The sequence below is a fragment of the Rhizopus delemar genome, genomic scaffold (assembly GCF_000149305.1).
Source record: "Rhizopus delemar RA 99-880 supercont3.13 genomic scaffold, whole genome shotgun sequence".
NCBI lineage: Eukaryota > Fungi > Mucoromycota > Mucoromycetes > Mucorales > Rhizopodaceae > Rhizopus > Rhizopus delemar.
In genome coordinates this window covers 709176-729958 of record NW_027137839.1, presented here as the reverse complement: position 1 = coordinate 729958, position 20783 = coordinate 709176, and the positions used below count along the sequence as shown (strand labels likewise).

Sequence of the window (20783 nt, the reverse complement as noted above, 5' to 3'; positions counted from 1 at the left end):
AACAGTTGAATTCGATGCTTTATTTTATGTATAAATGATTGCTTTATTAAATTTACAAAAGATCGAAATCGTCCAACTAGTAAAAAAATAAATAAAAAAGAGCTTATAAAAGGATTTCTAAATTTTACCTTGTCGTTGTACTTCATAATCTTTCTCTTGATCTTTGATGTATCTACCCAAGTAACATAATCTTCCATTGTTCGAGTCACTAGAAATGCAGGATCTGTCACTGTTTGAGGACCTACACGAATATGTCCTTGCTCAACAAACGTCACGGCCTCTTTCACTGTCTCTGCCATCTTTAAACGACACATGACAATAGGTAAACGTCGACGACAAAAGGCGGATACAGTGACTTTACGACAATCTGAAAATTTGGTAGTGGCATTCACAATACCCATATTATATAATTTCTCCAAAAGTGCTTTTTCTTGTTGTGCTCTAAAAGGATCTCGATTGTCCAATAAAGAAATCTTATTTGCCAAAGAAATAATATTACCAACTAATTTGTTGTACCTAATAAAACATATTAATGAATGCAATAATATAAAACATGTCTTTTTACTTGTGGTAATCTTCTCTTTGCTGTAAGAAGTATTTGCGGACTACTTTGATTTCTCGAAGACTATCTTCTTTTTTCCATTGTAAAAAATCAACTTTTTTTAATAACTTTTGTTCGTGGTGCTTGAGTTGTCTCATTATGAAGAAGGTATAATTAAAAAAAAAAAAAAAGTTATCACTCAATACAATTAAGAAATGCAAAAAAAAAAGACAAAGCAGTCACAACCGCTATGTTCCTGAGTTACTCATACGCTAGGTTTCTGTTTGCCCATCAAAACAAAGAATGACTTAAGAATAGATCGTCATAAACTAAGAACAGTGTTCAAAAACCTGAAGAGTAGTCATTTGCTAGCCTGTGAAGCTTTTACAACTCTCTTTCCTTTTTTTTACTCATCTATCTTAAAATTTGATTGCTGTGACAAAAAAAAAAAACTGATTATGCAACTCGCGCAACTTAAAAAGAAAAGAAAAAGAATCCTTTATTGCTTCATACGAGCCTATCGATATAAACTAAGGGTGAATAATGTAAAAGAAGTAGGGATTAAATTTAAAGCTTCAAAGAGAAAATAGGCTTTAGCTGAGGTTGTGAAAACCAAATTTTTTTAATAAAAAACTTTGCTTAAGATTAAACGATGAAAAATCACAAAACTGTTTTTATTCTCACCATAAATTATATGAACAATGCTATTTGTATCAAAATAATCATTATATCATATTTTAAAAATGGTTTTTTAAGCATATATTGATCTAATTATCTTTCCCCTTTCCCTTACAGAGAAATGCTTGTTTCTTCCCGAAGCTGCCCTCAAACCTTGAGAGATTGCTAGACACGTGCCAGTATCGTTCAAGTATATTGATGTGATATTTATTATTCTATTCAAGCTAATAGCAAGTATGCTTAGAGTCCAATACTATACTATAAGTCTAATTTTTTAAAGAAATGTTAAACTATATAAAAAAATACCTAAAAAAACCAATGAAGATCAAAGACGCGAATTGCTAAATATAGAAACCATCTATTGAATATCAGCATCACGTTTTTCACCATCGTGTTTATTCTCCGCCTATTTTAACTTACGTTTGCTCTCTCCCGCCCTGTTCTTTTCTTTTACAATTGATATACCATGTCTGACCACCACGATGATGAGCTTGCGCCTACACAAACCACTGGCTACAAGCCTGGAGAAAAAAAGTCGCTTCAAGAATATCAAAATTTGGATGCTCAAGATGAGTCTTTGAAGAAATGGAAGGAATCTCTTGGTTTAAATAGCGCTGCTCATGCCAGTAAGCTTTTCTTATATAACATGTTGTGTTGATACTAACCAAAACAAAAAGCTGGACCTTCTGATGATACCCGCAGAGTAAGTTCATCGTTTTTTTTTCTATCGTTTGATTTGTAAACACGTTATTTTTTAGGTTGTTGTTGAGCATATTGCTCTCGAAATTGATGGTCGCGAAGACGTTATTGTTGATTTATCTACTCCCCGTAAGAGTATACAAAAGTAGCATATAAAACTGTACTAATAAAATAATAGATTCTGTTGAACAAGCTAAAAACACCCCTTTTACTATCAAAGAAGGTGCTGAGTATCGCATGAAGGTTAAGTTCAGGTAAGTCGTGAGAAAGAGAAGGAACTACAGATGAAAAAAATAATTTCAATAAAATCAGAGTTCAACATGATGTCGTGTCTGGTTTGAAATATATACAAGTTGTAAAGAGAAAGGGTATTAGAGGTAAGAATAATGATGAATACACATATGCTTTTTTATTTATTTATTTGCTATTAATAGTTGACAAGACTGAAGAAATGATTGGAAGTTATGGACCTTCAGCTGATTCTTATGAAAAGAAATTCTTACCCGAAGAAGCTCCTTCTGGTATGCTTGCTAGAGGCCATTATGAAGCAAAGGTAAGTTTATCCTTACTTTAAAAAAAGGAGTAAATTCATAAACTCTTTTTGCAGAGTAAATTTATTGATGATGATAATGTTACACATATGGAATGGACTTGGTTCTTTGATATTAAGAAAGACTGGTAATATTCGAGAACATGTAAAAAAAAATACCAAACAAATATCTTGCTGTCGTCTTTTACTTTCCCCTTTATTTCTCTTTGTAAACGAGTTATTATTAAAAGATTTCTTAAAACTTTATATTTACATAGCACAAATGTTCTAGATTTGTGTTTTTGAGAAAAACATCACTATATTTCATTGGTGCTGAACCTAAATAGTTAAACATAGACATAAAAAATCTAATCTAACTAATGTTACAGTGGTCGCAATGCCAATGGGCGAGGTTTGAAATTGAGGACGGAAATATAATCTCAATGGGTGTGTTTTTTTTTTTTTTTTTTTTTTTTTTTTTTTCAAAGGAGGATTTCGTTTTCTATACCTTACTAGTAAAACTTAATTGGGTACTTTTTTTTTTTCTTTTACAAAGGCGGTCAAAAAAGAATGATGAAAACGGAGACGATGCTATGAAATGGGAAGATGTAACCTGTTTCACTTGCAGACTTTGACCAATATTAGACGTTCTTGCATTGTTCAGGAAACACAGTAAATTTCGATGGCAACGGATTTGAATGTGAGAATGCAAGATGTTGCAGCTCTAGCAAAAATGTTATAAAACAATCGAACTACTATCATGAGTACAGTGTTGAGCAAAAATTACTCTTCGTTTATTATAAAAGAGTAAGGCTCTTCAATACTGCGAAATCTGGGAGATTAACAAATTTCGCAATAATTGCCCCTAAAACCGTATGCGATACATCTCTAATCTATGGCGTAGTCATAACAACTGGTGTGCCCTTCTCTGACCATCTTCCAGGAGGCCACATATTGATATTGAATCCCGACTCGTCTATGAAGACGCAATTTTCATTTCATCATTTCTCGCTGCTGGGTGACGTGTAATCTTTTCGAATGAAAGGGTGCATTCCTTTTTCAAAGTTTCTGACATTGGTACCTGAAAAAGCTAAATCAGGTTATCTGGCCTTATATATTGAATCAAAATCAACCACTTCATGAAATAGATGATACGGTATTCATTAGTGCCTTCTCTTCACTGTCCAATGGATCAGTTATAAGTCCAAACCATTTTGGTTGTATCTAATACAGCGTTTTCTACCATCATCGGCAATATCACAAATACCAGCGTCCAAATGATCACTTTTTTTTTTTTTTTTTTTTTTTTTGAAAACTATCGGTCCTTATGGTGTCATCTATTTCACCGTAAACTGTGTAGTGAATTAATTCTCTCAAAATTTTAAAGTGGTTTGATCCCTTCACAGTGTCGATTCTGCTCTGGCCACACCAAAGACGCGCAACTCTTTGTGCACTGTCCTACGAAATGGAGAATATGGATAGATGTTTTCAATTTTTTTAGTCCACACCTCATTTTCACTAGACGATGTATGCTCTATCTTCTGGTCTTTTCAGCGGTTTCCTTTTGTTGACAATACTGGTCTCTGATTCCTCAGTTATTGTATTCTCTCGGTTATCTGGCGTGTCCATTGAAAATTTACTATGGATGGTTTTCCTTTTCTCGATAAACAACTAATCATTAGAGTTATATCACGGTTTGCCACCCTCAAGAAAGGCAGACTCGACCTTGACTAGCATGTTCCATCGTTTACGCTGTTTCTTTTGATCCACATCCCCCTCAGATGTGTGACTCCTATTATATTTTATAAATAAAAATAAACAAAAAAATTATAAGGTTGCTGAAAGGAGGATAAAAAGTGTGGCACATTTCTCTTTAAATCATACTTTTTTCATAACTTTAAGATATTAATAGAATAAAGTGAAGTTTCTTTCTATATTTTTCTAACATGCATTTATCAATTTTTACTTTTTTTTACAAAAAAGGAAATATTTGAATTTCACTATCAAAAATGGTGCCTTATCTGAGAATGTATTTCTACTTTAAATTTTGCTTATAACTGCTAAAAGATGATGTATGCAAGGTTAATGAATGAACTATGACTTCAGCAGGTATTAACATAGAAAAAATGAACTAATTAACAATTAATAGCGCGCAACAACTAAATATGATTTATTACGATCAATGTTAATGTACGACAACCTATTTGTAACTTTATTAAGCCAAGAATTAATAAAAAAGCGTATGTTAATAAAAGTAAAAATACAATTTAGTAACAATAAAAGCCACGAAGAAGATACTTTTTTCTTTAAGGATTCCTCCTATCGACAGACCCCCAAAACCAATCAGGAGCAACGTTTCCTCTTTGGTGGTTCAAATGTGCTTCAGAAGAGACAGAGATATTGTACGAGTTATTGGTCTCTAATGAAAGCCGATGAGATGACATAGGCTGGCTTTGAGTATAGATATTTTTTTCTTCTTGTGGATCCCGTTTTTGTGATCCAGATGCGTCCACTTTAATGCCAGAGGTGGCCAACTCTACTTGTGTTTGTAGAGGAGCGCTCATCATAGAAAACATGATAGGTTTATTGCTATAAGGATCCTCAATGGTCATATTACGAGGTTGCTGCGTTGGGGATGAGAATGAACTGCTTACAGTGTTGTTTAATGAATAGGCTGATGCCACAGGACGAGCAAAAGATTTATCGTTGCCAATTGACGTTATCGTATTTTGAACATTTGAGTCATTGCTGGATGTTATTTCGCTTTGGTCATGATTTGCATATTGAGGACGAGGATGAAAAATGGATATCTATAGAATAAGATGAGCATGAATGTTTTCTTTTTTTTTGTAACAGCATTGGATTTCTATTTACAAGGATAATCAAGAGATATACTGTGCAAACATTTGTGTTGGCAATGAGGACATCCATTGCAAATTTGCTCTTATTGATCACCATATTAGATGTTAATGCATCCACACAAAGAATAATAAAACCAGCACTATAGGAAAGCAAAATGAAGGACATTAATCTGTTCATGTCTTTGAAGTAAGACATTTTTACTAAAATAGTCCTTTGGCCACTGCCTCTGATCCTTTGAGATAACGCTATGAGTCTTTTGAATCTAAAATGCGTGCGAAGACCAAGGCAAGCTACAAGAAGCACTTTTCAAAAAAGCAATATTAGTTTCAAATATTGCATACCCTTTTTTTTTTTTTTTTTTTTTTTTTTTGTTTACTTTCAATTGCAAATGTTAATTGTGGAACTGCTTCTCTTTTGATAGCATCGTTTCTAAATAACCATTGAAGGATTGGAAATAAAGCAGCACTGATGAATGCCCTTATTTACTGACTGTTACTAATTCAAATTAAACAGAATACATTTTATATATCAGCTTACCATACGATATAGAATTTAAATTCAAACGAGGTCATGAACGTCTTATTTGCTACTGCATTTGAAAGATAATTCCAAAATGACTGGAGTAATAAAAAGATACCAGCTTCCAACGAAAATGTAACACATTGGACGTAATCAAAAGCCTGATCCAAAAAAACGAAGTGTGTATAACCCAAACAGTAGGACAAAGCTGCTATTATTTTTTACCTGCGCTTTTTGTTGATGCGAAGGCGTCCATAGTATGAAAGGCTTTGTTACAATATTTTCATTGTAATTGATGTATCCCTCTTTGTATTTTAGATATGTCATCAAAATGTCTGGTAAAGAACAAATTTAATATCATAAAAAGCAGTAGAGCATCTTTATTCTTACCCCACATGAACTGTAGCATAAGTGTTAGTATAAGCATTAAGGAAATGACAGTTTTTAGTTCACCAGAAAGGATTGACTTTCGTTTTAAGCACTTGAATCTATCACTTCTATACATACTATAACACAAAAACATAGAAATGCTAAACCAAATGGAGCATCTCTCTGAATTCAATTAGAAAGACTGTATTAATCTTTTTGATAATGATGTATTTTTGCTTTCTTACGAAGATAAGACATATCACTAGAGAAAAAAAAAAGGTTAGTACTTAAGGGAACAAAAAAAGGAGGGTATGTATATAAAAAGAAAAATCATTGTACCTTAAGTGGGTCATTTTATAAAGAATATATATTAAGGAAAAAGAAAAAGGGGAAGAAAAAACAAAGATTTAAATAGTGGGAATCATGTACTACTGCTTGGTAACATGGATGAAAAGGAACAAAAAGACAAACACAAGTATATCGTTACACTGTTATACTCTATTGGTGATTCTTGAAATTTGTTCTTCTACCCCTTCGCCCCCCTTTTTTTTTCCTCGCACGGGTCTTATTTCCAAACAGGTTTTCTATTTGCACGGAGTCTAAACGATAGCTTTTAATGAAAAAAAGGTTTTTTTTGATCTGTGTTTCTCTTTTTCTTTTTCTTTCTCTCTTTAATAATAAAACAATGAAGTTTAGTTTATTATTGGCATCACTTTCTAGCGCCTTTTATTTTGCTTCAGCAAACCAACTTGAATCATTTCAACTTGTAAAGAGAGATCACGGCCTCCCTTACAGCACTTTACCTACAACGACTTGTGCTGTTCCATCATCTTGTAGCAATATCGGTACTAACGTCACCTGTCGTTGTAACGATCAAATCACTGTTTGTCTCAACAGCAATAACCAATATTGCTGGGGATCACAAACATTGACCTCCACCTCATGCCCCACCGTTCCAACATCCTGCTCATCCACTTTAACCGGAACAAACACAACTTGTCTTTGTAACTCCAATAATGTTCTTTGTGTGGACAATGCCAACAATTACTGTTACGGTTCTGTTAGCTCCGGTTCAGTTTCTCTTGCATCCCTTCCTACTGGCGCTTCGACCTCCTCTTCTGCATCTGCTGCAGCTTCCTCTGTTGCTGTTACCTCTGCCGGTGCCTCAACAATCAATGCTCCTTCGAATGCTGCTACTACAACTTCAGCTACTACTTCATCTACTTCTGGATCAAGCCAAATTTCTGTAACATCGATGTTTACATTAGCTTGTGCCATAGTAGCTTATGTTGCTATCAACTAAAATCTAGCCTTTTTTATACTCCTTTTATTGTTTTTTTTCTCCTTTTACAAAACAAATTTTTATATGTTTTATTAAATAGCATATATAAAGAACAATTTTCACTTGTATAAAAGAAGAAGAAGAAGAAAAGATACTAACAATAGAGACATATACATAACAATAATATTCATTGAAATCAGTTCAGTTTATTCGCCAACACAATAAAACATAATGCACTATTTTTAAATTAATTTAAATAAAGTTCCAAGACCAATTTATATTAATTGTATTTAGGAATCAAAGAAGTTGCTGCTTTCTTTCTTTTCCAAAACACAACCACAGCCGCATCTCTTTCTTCTTCAAGACGCTCCCACTGCTTTCTTTTCCTTTTTATAAAAGACACACCCAATCAATTGACTTATCTTTCTGATCAAAAGAAAAAGCAGAAAATTTCTTTTTCATTTCCAGAATTCAAGTTCGACCATTCGTGTAACTCGTCTTTTATTAATATCTTGGTATTTACATCTCTTTGCTCTTGGCTACCACTGACATTACAATTTCTCTATTGTATGCATGTTTCATGTTGAGAGAGCGACTACTTTGCAATCAATTGAACAAACAGATTCTTTTTAAACGCGTAAGAATTGGTTAAAACTACTGAGCTCTAACCATTCTTTAGGCGCCAAAGGGTTCTGGTATTAAAATTTTAAATCAAAGCTCATATTTAAGCAGAACCAGGATGTTAATTATTGACATGTCATTATTTGAAATAAATACTTCCTTTACGGTAAGATGTTGTGCCCTATGAAAGTTTGTGAAATGTCAAAGACAGCTTTTGTGGTCATTTTCTTTAAAATAAACTTTTTAATCGAATAGTAAGGCTAATATAAATTAAAAGCTCTAACTTTATATGTTTTGGAAACAAAACATTGCGTTTTCAGCACTAATTTGCAGTCTTCTAAAACTCCGATTTACCGAGAGTTCCTTTACTGGTTAATCTTTCAAATCAAGCTCACATCAACATACTTTATGTTGAAACAGGACATAATGAGCAGCATGCTTTATTATGGAAAGGGCAAGGCGGAATTGTAAATAATCAATGCAGTGATATAATGAACTGGAAAGAAGAAAGTCATTCTTTTCATTTGCAGAGCTTAATAAGCCTTAGTTAGTATTGAGATTTTGAGTCATCTATCCTTGTTATCAATGATACAAAACTTGATCAAGAAATGAAAACACTATCTAAAGAGTATTAAGAGAAAAGGTCTGAAAACGACACAGAATTTATACAAACAATCAAAAAAGGCTCTTTTCTGTACTATGAAATATAGGCTTTTAAAAATATGCAGACAAACAGAATGGTTTGCATTACTCAAAGATGGACAAGAAGGCTTAAATTAAGGCCCTAAATGGGGTATTTATGTGGGGGAAGCTTCCCAATCAAACAAACAGTGAAAGGCGTCGGTTACAACACAAGCTGGAGGGATATCTTGTTGAATTTTTGATAGGTAACCCGAAAGTAAGAACGAAGAATGCAGTAGATTGTTTGACTGAAACTTTTGAAAACTTCCGCTTAAAAGAGACCTCTATTAGATAATTTGTGTTGAAAGCGTGTCATTTGATGATAAAAAGAGTGGTGTTTCATTCTGCTTCTAGAAATGATAAAGAGCCTGGGGGAATTTTAACTGAACAAGACATGTGTTTCCTTAAAAACTATATTTGTTGATTAATTTGGCTTTGATGTTAATATAATACCTTGTCCTTCTTGCTCAACTCGAGACGCATCAGCTGTCGTTATTGCTCTCAGAACCAAAACAGTATGTTTGTAGTGGTATCGATCACTGGTATTGTAAGCATAGAATTCAGGACCTTCTGTTTTTTCCTTAAAAGTTTGTGAAAGAGTATGTGAGCGTAAAAGGAACAGAAATGTACTAGACAATGACCTAACCAGAAAACATGAGAGATACTTTGTTTAAAAACAGTAAATAAATGACTTTTGAGAATCTTTTATAAACTTGACTGATGACGATTTTCTCTAGAGGTGATTCCATTGTATTGGACTACCTTGTGTATACATGAATAATGGCTACAGTTATACAAGTTCCTGAGCACCGTAAGATTACAATGTATCCGAAAAGAAGAACAAAGCCTTCTGGTGAGATCCTATTGAACGACAAAACAAATCACGGCTGCTGTAATTGTAAACATGCGAAAGTCAATTGGTCTTTTCTTGTCACTAATGAAAAAAAAAAAAAAAGAAAGAAAAGACGATATGATAAATTTCGCATTGTTTTGAAGAGCCTAATGATAGACATGTTACAGGATAATCAGAGCGATAACTATTGCAGATGGAATATGAGATGTCTGAAGCTTTTTGTATAACACAGTATTTGGAACTATACGATGTTTTATAAATAATCTTTGTGTGTGGGGGTTTATTGAGTGAGATAAAGTATAAATGCGTAAAGAAATAAATAGATTCAAATGCGTATAATGGAATGTTGAATGATTTAGTCCTTGTATTTCATCATGAATTCCTTGTGAAACTGTTCGATATTCTTACAAAGCTTATCAAACAAAGACTCTTCGGGCAAGAAAGAGCATCTGATGTGGAGTGTACCTGGTTCCTGACCAAATCCAGATCCGGGAACGACGCAGATACCAGTAGCGTTCAGCAAGGCCATACCATAAAAGCTATCGGGTGACATGTGAGCCCTCTTGGCTTCTTCGACTGCCTTTTTCGGGAGCCGGATTTGAGGAAAGAGGTACATGGCTCCCTTGGCATGTTCACAGGTAACACCTTCTAATCGGTTAAAGCAATCAGCAAGGTTTTGAGCTCGACGATGGTATGATGTATGAATAGCGTCTACCTCGGCCTTGTACTGAGGATAAGAAGGGTCTCCTTTGACAGGTGGGTTTGTCATGAGATCGACCATGATCTGTCCTTGTGTGTTGGATCCTGAAAAGATGCAGAATACCTTGTAGAGCTCTTCCATCACGCCAGGATCGATATTGACGCATTCGACATAGCCGCCACGTCGACCGCATTCACCTACCATCCCCTTAGAGACCGAGTGGAACGAAAAGAGTTCCTGATGCTGACTGTACTTGGGGTCCATGGACATGAGCACTTTTTTAAAACTGTGAAAGGGATGATCCTTGGGTTGAAAGATATTATCCTGATACACTTCATCTGCCAAGGCAACCATCTTTTCCTCGTGACAAAACTGGATAATGTCACGAATGTTCTCCTTGGGCAGACACTGTCCGGTCGGGTTGCCAGGGTTGATGACGGCCAAGGCACGGACGTGAATGTTCCTTTGACGGGCTTCGTTGATTGATTTCTGGAGACGAGAGAGGTCGAGTGCAAAGCTTTTTTTTTCATCCAAGTAATAAGGCACAGGCTCGGCACCCATCATTTGAAGAGCAGCAGTATAGATGGGGTATTGTGGAATAGGGATCATGACACCCGTGGTTTGAGGATGGTTGGGTTGATTCAGCATTGAAAGCACCCTTTGGATACCTTCTCCTGCACCTTGGGTTAAAAAGATGGATTCAGGATCTGCTTTGTATCCATCTCTACGTTCAATGAATTTCGCAATGTTCTTGCGGATGTGATCGATGCCTTGCGCATCAGAATAAGCACCTAAATAGCCAATGTGTTCTAGCAGGGTCTCTGCTCGAGCAATAGCGTCCTCGGGGTAAAGTTTGGATACAATCTCTCTATTTTCTTTTTTTAGCAAATCTTGATTTTCACAAAGCGAAGCAACCTTATTTTTGTCTGTTAGATCGATTGGTTTCACACTTTCTCTTTACCTGTCGGAAGAATGTGATGGGTTTCTGATTGAATATGTGAGGATTACCGATATTACAGAATATAACATTATCAAATTTAAATCTTCCTGGATCCGTTTTTAATGTCTGTGTGTAGAATGATAAGTCAAAGGACAGACGGTGTTGTTTTTCATACCTTATTGATAACCTCAGCACGAGCAGGCAAATCACCAAGTACAGCATATTCTGCATTTCGAATGAATGGATTCATGGTTTCTCTTGTTAATGTCTTGCTTGGTTCAACTAATTCTATAGACACACATTACTTTATGATGCTTACATAAATCAGTTTGATATCCTACCCTCAGCTTTTCCTACCAGAGCAGCAGTCGATGACCATCGAGTGCCAAAGAAACGGTTACATTGAATGATTTTTGAACGTGAAATATATTTGATCATAGCAAAACTTATTTTTTATTTTTAAAAAAAAAGAAAAGAAGGAAAAGAAGCCATGTATTTATACAACTTGTTGTGATTTCAAAAAGGCTAGACTAAAGCATGTTCATGATGGAATTCAATAGGATAAATATATTTGGCTTAGTGAAATTTAAAGTTTTAAATGAGTGTGTGAATAGAAGTGATTAATGTGATTTGCTAATAACTCATCTTATCTTCCATAAAAAGGAAAGTGTCAATTCAGGAACAAAAATGACATCATACACAATTCATGCAAGTCCCCTTCTTTTTGAAATTCTAAATTCTGGGTACTTTTCTATCAAAGCATTCTGTGAATAAAGTGGGTTTCTTTTGTATAGCAACCGTTTGTGTTTTTTTTTTGATAAACACAATTTGTTGGGTTTGAAAGGATAAAATGACGCAACTCTGTAGCTTTTTTTAAAATATTACAAAAACGTAAAAATGAACAAAAAAAGTTGATAGTCTAGACGTTTTCTTTAAACACTGCAAATAAAAAAAATCCAAATACTTTTAAAAAAAATACTCTTTTTCATACAATTTAATGAAATAGTAACAAAAAGTAAAAGGGTTTTTAAATACCTCAACTTGGGGAAAACAAGACAATGCCCCTGAAACATCCCTACATTCGATTTGCCATTTATTTTGAACTTGCCTAAATCTTATCACTCCCCAAATCAGTTCTGCTGGTCATCAACTCCCTACGTTTACCTTGTTGATTCCATTTGCTGACTTTTATTCTCCACATACAAACATTTGGTGAGACATTAAAAATCTTTGTGCGGTAAAGTGTTTCCTTTGGGACTGTAGTTTGTATACAACATTCAATAAGACCGAGTTGATCATTTCCTTATTTAGTATTAGTACCATGCTAAGATGCACACAATGTACTCCACAAATTAATACAAATGTTTACAAATATCAAATGTTGATATCTCTTTTCATCTTTTTAACAATAAAACAAGCTCATCTCATTTATTCCATTTGCTTTCTATCATTACAAAATCTATTATTTTCGTATTCTTTAAATACATGTAAATGCAGATGAAGATGTAGCTCAGTTTCTTTCATGAAAAGGTATACAGAAAACTATAAAAGAAGTCTCTCTCTCTCTCTCTGTTCACATATGACGCATACAATTCGGAAAATGATTTTTGTGTAATGTTTTCTTCAAACTTTACAGAAATAAATCTTCATGATTTTTTTTAAATAAAGTTGAATAAATAACTTTAGGGAGAAATTCGAAACCTTGTTTTGTAGGTTGTGGCAACTTGTTCTCTCCTCTTTTTTTTTTCTTTCTTTTTTTTTCTATTGTTTTATTCAAAGTTGTTTCTTATTGTTTATTCAGACAAGAGAGAGAGAGATAAATAATAATCAATGTTTAAAAAAGTCATCATAAACACAATTGATCTAATTAAAAAGTAGTACCCAACTTGGTAATGGTGGTCATAGCGGACTTAACCATTGTAAACCCCTCAGGTTACATTAAATAAATAATAAGCAAAAGGTCTTTTTTATTTTATTTTTTTTTTCCTTATTCAAAAATCATCTTTTTGATTGAGTGTCTTTGTATCATTTATTTATTTTACTTTAGGACACTCTTTCAATCAGATAAACAAAACAATCCTTTAACGACCTCTTCTCTAACGACACACTCTCATTTATATCATGTCTTCAAACGATTATTTATCAGCTCAACAAGAATTTGAATATGAAAATGATTATTTTAACGATTATGACCAAGTCATGGTCGATGCAGTAAACGAAGCCGATTGTCAAGATAATGAAGAACAACAAGATGAGTACATTATGAATGATAGACTCTTGAAGCTTATTGTTGATGTTCAATCCTATCTTTCAGAAGCACCCACATCTGATTCTCCTCTTTTAGCATTACAATACAAAATGTACACTTATCTCAAACAACGTGCTTTGGAAATGAATGATATCTCTGCATGAATATCTCTTTTTAATGAAATTATGAAAAAAAAAATTAGAAAACAAGACAAAAAAACATGGCAAAAAAAAAAGCTTGAAGCTATCGTCTCTATTCAATAAAAATCTCTCTTTCACAATAATGGAGTTATTTATAGTCTAAAATAGCACGTGAACATGCTCTAAACCTGACAGCTCAATAAACAGTTTTTAAAGGGCAATGTTTAATAAGGATTTATTTGGTATTTTTACATGAAAACCTCATTTAATTAAATAACTCTTGTTGCATCTGAAAACAAGCTTCTTTTTGAAGACGGGAAAAGGATGATGATGAATTGTGATACGAAAGCCTTTGGACCAATGAACACTGTGGATTGGATTCAGTGAGGGCTCTTGCAGTTCACTTTCCGAGAAAAGCCGGAGAGTAATCATGTTGTTGATTGGAGTAGATTACCTCAAAAGAACAAGACATGGCCAAGTTGAGAATTCTATTGTTTGCAAGCCCAAGGAAGAATCTCTTGTCTTGGAATAACCCCTTACGAAAGAATCCTATTCATGTCAAAATGGTAGCTTGATGTCACTATTAAGCCATCCTATATCCTGCATTCAGCTTATGCTCCAAGATGGCTGTATCTGCTGTCTTTCCTGGTTCGGTGGCTTCATCCACCTGAATTTAATCACAAAGTGATGTGTTGATTGTATCGCTGCAGATTCACGCTAAAATCAGATGCAGCGAGACCAGAAAGAGATAGATCAAAGATAGATAATCATCGGCTTTGATCCTCAATGGCTTTTTGCTAGATGCAATGGATGAACATGAACACAACAACAAATAGAATGATTTGTCCAATTTGCAGTATAAACACAATTTGCTTGCAGTTACCCCCAAAAAAAATATGGCTGAGCATCCATCTTTTCAATCTATTTCATGTAATTCCTCACTCGGTGAATTCATCACTTTTGAAAAATAAAAAAAAGCATTTGTTTCTGAGCAGGCATTGTTCATAAAAAGAAAGGCAACAGACTTGTTCAATGGGGCAAAGGTCAAAGAAAAGGTGTTGGGTGTAACGCGGAGAAATAAAGTTGATAAAAAGGCGGAGGAGTCAACGTGATACGAACAGTTTGGGATAATGTGTGAAGGGGAATAGATTAAATGTAGGTAAAATTAGATGTTTATGTAGACCTGATTGGTTTCTTTTTGTAAAGGAAGGATCCCTTCTCCTCGATTGCAACAAAACTGAAACAAAAACAAGACATCCGTTGCATTATTCCATAACGATAGTCTCATCAACAAAATCCAATTTCAATCATGGTTCTCAAGAGCTATGCTTTCATATTAAAAATACCGACGAGTCCCTATTTAGATGATAAAAGTGAAAGGGGGTGGAATATTTATATCTTTACGGCATTCACCGACCCTTTATTTTCTATTTTGCTCTATTTTGCCGAATCAAACAAAATTGTGGCACCACTTGTTTATTATTTCATTCCATCGCTTGAAACAATATAAACAAAAATTTATTTTTTCCTCTACTTTCCTCCCCCCCTAAATTAAACTTTATTAGAAGCCAATGTAATGAGATATGAATCATTTTATAAAGTAAAAAGAAAGAGAAAGAAAGAGTATCAAGATGGGATGAAAAGAGGAAAGGATCGGGACAGTGTAAAGATCATGAGATTTTCTTTAAAAGCTTATCGCTTGTAGTTTCAAATTGAAAAGTGTGGGGGAATCAAAACAATAAAGTACACTTTTCTTTTTTTTTTTTTTTTTTTTTTTTCCTATATTTTATACTTTCTCTCTCTCTTTTTATCCATGTAAATTAATTATAATGTCTTTATTAGAAAAGAACAGAGTTCCTCTTTTATCAAATTCAATTTTTAATAACAGTGTAAATAATACCAGCATCATCTTACGACCTTCACAATCCTCTGTCATCGGTCGCTCATCGATGCTCAACAACTGGCTTCGTAATCCTTTGGAACATTTAAAGCAAAGGGCATCATCGGATCGTGCTGGCTCATGGTCAATGATCAAGTATCAAAAACCAAAGGAATTCAGAATTCAGTTCTTTGTTTGTATGCCTTGTAGATTGGATGTCTTGTTTGTCACTTTCAACACAGGCTCTGCTAAATTGTCTTTTCGTAAAGTACAATCCTTATTTTATTCAAGAAAGGTTGTCGTTTGCTGCAGCAAAGAAGAAGCATTAAAAGACATTATCATTTATTTACATCATCCAGTCCTTTATTCACAATTTGGTTCAATTCAAAAATACATACAACAAACGCCCACAATACCACATCAATTCAACCCATCCTTTCATCCATCAAAAGAAAATTCTTTATTAATCGTACCTCAGCAGCCAATGATTTATGATACGAGTGAACCATGGAAGATGGAATGTGAACAAAAAGAACTCATTGATTATTATTTATATGAGCCAGATGAAAGCTTAGAAGAAGATTATTCTTCTGCTAATGGAGATGAAATCGAAGAAGATCCCATGAAAACAGCTCTACTTCGATTAGCCAAAGAAACATTAGAATACATTCAATCTCACCAAGAAGCCACAGATGAATTAAGTCAACTGAAATCTAAATTGTACAAGTATTGTTCATCCACTCAAGCCTCTTGATATCCTTTCCTCCTTTCATAAATGAACTATGCCTCTTTTATTAAATAAAAATAATTTTACGAAAAAAGAAGTTGATGCAGCAAGCAAATAGATTGAACTAATAAAATGCTTGCATCATTCTTGCCATGACGACATTACCATGGATACCTGTTCATGTACATCTCTTGTAGTAAAAATAGTTGCTATTGATACATGATTCTATTCTTAGAATCATATCCATGCTCATGAAATAGTAATATAAAAAGAAAAAAAAATAGATAATTCATACGTTTAAACTTTGAATTTTATTTATACAAAAATTAATGACCACTTTGAGCGGATGATGTCTAATATTGCATCGTTTTCGCCCTGGTCAGATCAATAAAAAATGAATGGAAGCTAAAAACCCCTTTGGGGATCAAGGGTAAAAAAAGATATGGGAGAAAGAAGGAAACAAGTGAATGTTACTAGTGAGGTGAAGAGGATAGCCAATCGAGGAATCTTTGCCCTGGTTGGAATGGCGGTGACGGTTAGTCCTTATCATGGAACAGGTAGTCAAGTTCATAAAGTATAGTACAGATGACCGGCCCATTGAATAAACCATGGAGAGGCAGGGTGAGATGAACATGGTATTCTGTTTGGTAATTTATTGAGAAGGAACGATAGAGGATCCTGGATTGTTTCTGGCATTTGTAAGCGATGATGCATATCGAGACATATTATTGCATGTTGTTTCGTGTGCATCTGGGTAGGATGTCTTGGACAGGGTTCTAGTTTGCCGCCAGGTAACCAGCCAAGACGCCAGCGTACACATCGATTTCTTTCTTTTCTTGTCATTGGTAGCCAAAGGATGGGATCTAATGATATCGTTGGGCGACATTGAGAAAGAAGCATAGAATTACGAGATGATCGTGCCTGGTTGAGATCGTCTTGACGGAGCTGTAGTTGAATCTTTTGAAGTGTACGTTTGTCTAATGGCTCTGATTGGGGTAGGCATTGTGCTCATAATGGGGATTTGAAAAATTTATACCAACATGAATGACTGTCCGAGCGACATATATGAGGTATTAGGCAGGTAATCAGAGCAGATAATTCATACAGTGCATCCTCTCTCAAATCGTACATTTTTTGAACTTAGTAGTACATTCTCGAAAACAAAGTGGAAAGTTCAACTAATTAAATTCAAACATAATTTGAACTTCTTTTTTCTTTATGAATGAAAATTTTAATGCTCATTAAAACTCATCAAAGAGTATAGGGATTGAGAGCGATATAAGTGTATGAAACAGTGACTTATAAAAATACAAAAGGTATTAGCATAGAGAATTGTAAGCAGATAGTTTCAATAGCTCCTTCTGAATTTGATTGAGGACGATCTTATCCACGACAGGAGTCTGTTCAAAGAATTGTTGTCAGTGGGCTGTCCAAATGAATCGAATGACTGTAGCAAAAAAAACCATAGATTGCAAACTTGTCATGATAGTGTAAGATGTAATACTTGGATAATCTAAGTGTGGATAAATCCTCGAATATTAACATAAGTTGAACTTAATTTAGAACACTTCTCAAACTTAATATTATATTAAGAGATTGAGATATGATTCGTTTACAATTAGAAATAAAAATTACTTTAAAAAAAATGACTCATTTACAAGGCATATAATGCAAAATAAAAGTTAATTGCATTTAATGAAAAATTCTTGTTTTTCTTCCCCATAAAATAAAAAGAGGTTTAAAATAGGACACTTGACAGTACATCGGCAACCCCCACCATAAAGTCAACCACTAATGATTGACCGTAGGTGAAACTGCATAACCATCCAAAAGTTGCAAGTTCTCTCGATTTTCGGCAAGGCTGGGCTTTATCTTGTTAACCGGAAGAATAAAGAGGTTGGATCCTTTTGGTTTTACTGGTTTAATGCTAATTGTTAAAAAAAAAGCCTGTGAAAACAATGGTAGCTTTTTGAATGGACGTAATGAAGGCGTCAGTGGCCGCGTAAGAGCATACCCAACGGTCCCTATTAAATTAACTTTAATACCCCATGTCGTATCCCAACATACTTTAGATATGATTCATATTCAATTTATAAGAAATCAGAGTAGTCTTCACAAAAGCAGAATACTTTGGATAAATCCCATCTGCAAGGTAGTAGCTATACTCGTAAGTATGACCGTTTACAACGAAGTTGGCCTTAGGGCTTTTGCCTTGGGCTACTTCGTTAAAAACTGGAGACATATCCAAAACGTTGGGATCATTCAGTGATCCAGATGAACCAAAAAAAGTGTGCCAGATCCAGAGATCATGGGAAGCAACGGCATCAAGAATGATGGTTGGGGAGCCATCTTTGCCGATGTACTGCCTACGCCAAGCAATGGGGAAGTTCTTCCACACCCAATGGGTACAGTCGATGGACTCAATCATCCCCATAAAACCCCTTTCCTCTCCAACGGCCAAGAGACGCTTGATACCATCGGTATTTAGACTACGCAGATACTCATCCTTATAGGCAGATATCACTGTTTCACAAAACAACTTCAACCACATCATCGCTGAGCTCTCTGACATACGAAGATATTCATCTACACAGTCAGCCAAGTAACCATAAGCTAGCTGGCGAAGAGTAGCCGTCATTTTCTGGTAAGGAGAAAATCCAGCTACACCAGCAGCATCGTACTTTTGCTTAAAGCGATGATCCTTTTCCTGAATAGCTTCAAGAATACAAAAAAAAAAAACAGGCTTCGACGCATTCTGAAGCGACGGCGAAAGGTGCGTTCATCATAAGTTGGTGATTGCGAGAAGTAATCTGCCATTAACCGATGATCATCGCCTACACGATCTCGGTCAACAACCTTGTGTCGAGGGACTGAACCGACATATTGAGCTTCCTCTTCACAAAAATTGTTGAAGTCTTCCAAAAGAAGAAGACAATCTGCAGCCAATTTTTGAAAAACGTTGGATTTTGTTGAATTGGTCTACTACAGCGTCGAAAATTACGTCAGAGCTCATGTCAAAGTTTCAAAAAAAATAAAAGGCAAAAGGGATCAAAATTTTAATAGGGTCCGACTTAATAGGAACCATAAAGTGACTCTTGCATAAAAGGTATTAAATATTTAACTTTGACCGATTAAATTTAATAATTTAATAGGGACCGTTGGGTATGCTCTAATGTAAGTCTTATACCTAGCTCTTCTCAGATTTAATGTTTGCCAGTGGTAATCATGGCAAAGACGCTGTTGGATTTTCAAATCATTATTAATATTTTTTCATTGATAGACGTGGAGCAATACCTTCTTTACACTTCTCGTGTCGAAATTCGGCCATCATTTTCAAATTTTGCTAATGTTTATAAATCTTCATTTATTCCTACATTCGCAAGATCGAAACAACCGATAGAACAATTTCAAAAGAATTATAAAGCGGCCTTTTGCAGGGAAACTTTAAAAAAGTTAGACAGGAAAGATTTTGATTTAGATGAGCATCTTGTTGATTGGGTGGATATTGAAAACAAAGGATTGGAATTGGCTAGAGATGAAGCTGAACAAAGACTTAGGAGATTGAGAGAAGAAGCTACTTGGGAAGCTTTTGAACTGGAAACGAACATTGTAGCCACTTATATCAAAAAAAGACGAGCAGAGTCTAGTATGGCGGAATCGTCAACTGGAACTAGAAAACAAAGAGTAAAGGGAAAATCAAATGACAGCTAAACTTAAGTATACTAACAAAATTTCTATGGTAGAGGAGTGAAGAATCTTCAATGGAAACAGAGATTATAAATGAAGACAAACTGGATAAAACCAGTAAAAAATTAGAACATAATAGGTCAGTGGAGATCCCTGTACCAGAAGCTGTAGATGATGAAGCACACGAAGTCAGCGAAGAATCAGTAGTCCCTTTACCAGCAGTTTATTTTTTAGATGCTGTGCTATCCGACACTAGTTCTATTAATGATTCAACTTACACAGGTGCCACTGGAACTACAACTACTAGGAGTAATACGTCAAAGAAATCCACTAAGTACATATGGACATTCTCATTATCTGAGCTAGACGTAATTGTTACAGAAAAAGTTGAAATGGCAACCACAAACAATGAAATCAAGGAAATCTATGACTCTTGCCATGAAATAGCATCGAATGGGAACTTAAAAAGACATGATCATGAGAAAAAATTGAATGCCTCTGGTCTTTTTAACTGTGAAAATGAGCACAGTATCGCCCCAATTGGTGATAAATTTATTGTTACTAACATTACGATTCCTGAGAGCGTCAAAAGAAACATCGCCTGTTTGACCTCTGCCTTGGAGACCAAATCGCATTGAAGGCTTGAAAATTCAGTACAATGGAGGAGCTACAGCTGAATCACATTATCAACGACCTTTATATAAATATGTCTAGCAATGAAGAGTCATCAAAACGCAATGAATTGCATCTGATTTCAAAGTACTTAAGCTGCTTTTTCAGCTCCCTTTGGTCACCCTACGATCGTATACAAATAAGATGGTAATTTCT

At 34.7% G+C, this 20783-nt stretch overlaps 10 protein-coding genes across 10 annotated transcripts; 5 read left to right on the top strand and 5 right to left on the bottom strand.

The window, feature by feature from the left end:
• Positions 1 to 52: 52 nt before the first annotated feature.
• On the bottom strand, positions 53 to 699 carry RO3G_14142 (30S ribosomal protein S4; the record flags this gene model as incomplete). Its single annotated transcript, XM_067668726.1, has 3 exons — positions 53 to 76; positions 129 to 516; positions 566 to 699. 3 exons carry the CDS (start codon positions 697 to 699, stop codon positions 53 to 55), a joined length of 546 nt encoding a protein of 181 aa, XP_067524827.1.
• A 986-nt stretch (positions 700 to 1685) lies between these two features.
• RO3G_14141 (uncharacterized protein) lies at positions 1686 to 2600 on the top strand (the record flags this gene model as incomplete). Its single annotated transcript, XM_067668725.1, has 7 exons — positions 1686 to 1845; positions 1897 to 1922; positions 1978 to 2047; positions 2097 to 2172; positions 2231 to 2295; positions 2353 to 2471; positions 2526 to 2600. 7 exons carry the CDS (start codon positions 1686 to 1688, stop codon positions 2598 to 2600), a joined length of 591 nt encoding a protein of 196 aa, XP_067524826.1.
• Positions 2601 to 4753: 2153 nt separating this feature from the next.
• On the bottom strand, positions 4754 to 5474 carry RO3G_14140 (uncharacterized protein; the record flags this gene model as incomplete). The annotated part of the gene is made up of 2 exons (XM_067668724.1): positions 4754 to 5257; positions 5322 to 5474. 2 exons carry the CDS (start codon positions 5472 to 5474, stop codon positions 4754 to 4756), a joined length of 657 nt encoding a protein of 218 aa, XP_067524825.1.
• Positions 5475 to 6882: 1408 nt separating this feature from the next.
• On the top strand, positions 6883 to 7500 carry RO3G_14139 (uncharacterized protein; the record flags this gene model as incomplete). Its single annotated transcript, XM_067668723.1, has 1 exon — positions 6883 to 7500. The coding sequence occupies one exon, from the start codon at positions 6883 to 6885 to the stop codon at positions 7498 to 7500; it is 618 nt and encodes a 205-aa protein (XP_067524824.1).
• A 1397-nt stretch (positions 7501 to 8897) lies between these two features.
• On the bottom strand, positions 8898 to 9264 carry RO3G_14138 (uncharacterized protein; the record flags this gene model as incomplete). The annotated part of the gene is made up of 2 exons (XM_067668722.1): positions 8898 to 9065; positions 9235 to 9264. The coding sequence occupies 2 exons, from the start codon at positions 9262 to 9264 to the stop codon at positions 8898 to 8900; spliced, it is 198 nt and encodes a 65-aa protein (XP_067524823.1).
• A 725-nt stretch (positions 9265 to 9989) lies between these two features.
• RO3G_14137 (uncharacterized protein) lies at positions 9990 to 11712 on the bottom strand (the record flags this gene model as incomplete). Its single annotated transcript, XM_067668721.1, has 4 exons — positions 9990 to 11249; positions 11296 to 11400; positions 11450 to 11562; positions 11616 to 11712. 4 exons carry the CDS (start codon positions 11710 to 11712, stop codon positions 9990 to 9992), a joined length of 1575 nt encoding a protein of 524 aa, XP_067524822.1.
• A 1683-nt stretch (positions 11713 to 13395) lies between these two features.
• On the top strand, positions 13396 to 13686 carry RO3G_14136 (uncharacterized protein; the record flags this gene model as incomplete). The annotated part of the gene is made up of 1 exon (XM_067668720.1): positions 13396 to 13686. One exon carries the CDS (start codon positions 13396 to 13398, stop codon positions 13684 to 13686), a length of 291 nt encoding a protein of 96 aa, XP_067524821.1.
• A 1805-nt stretch (positions 13687 to 15491) lies between these two features.
• On the top strand, positions 15492 to 16295 carry RO3G_14135 (uncharacterized protein; the record flags this gene model as incomplete). Its single annotated transcript, XM_067668719.1, has 1 exon — positions 15492 to 16295. The coding sequence occupies one exon, from the start codon at positions 15492 to 15494 to the stop codon at positions 16293 to 16295; it is 804 nt and encodes a 267-aa protein (XP_067524820.1).
• Positions 16296 to 18336: 2041 nt separating this feature from the next.
• RO3G_14134 (uncharacterized protein) lies at positions 18337 to 18906 on the bottom strand (the record flags this gene model as incomplete). Its single annotated transcript, XM_067668718.1, has 1 exon — positions 18337 to 18906. One exon carries the CDS (start codon positions 18904 to 18906, stop codon positions 18337 to 18339), a length of 570 nt encoding a protein of 189 aa, XP_067524819.1.
• A 1123-nt stretch (positions 18907 to 20029) lies between these two features.
• Positions 20030 to 20593, top strand: RO3G_14133 (uncharacterized protein; the record flags this gene model as incomplete). Its single annotated transcript, XM_067668717.1, has 1 exon — positions 20030 to 20593. The coding sequence occupies one exon, from the start codon at positions 20030 to 20032 to the stop codon at positions 20591 to 20593; it is 564 nt and encodes a 187-aa protein (XP_067524818.1).
• Between the last annotated feature and the right edge of the window lie 190 nt (positions 20594 to 20783).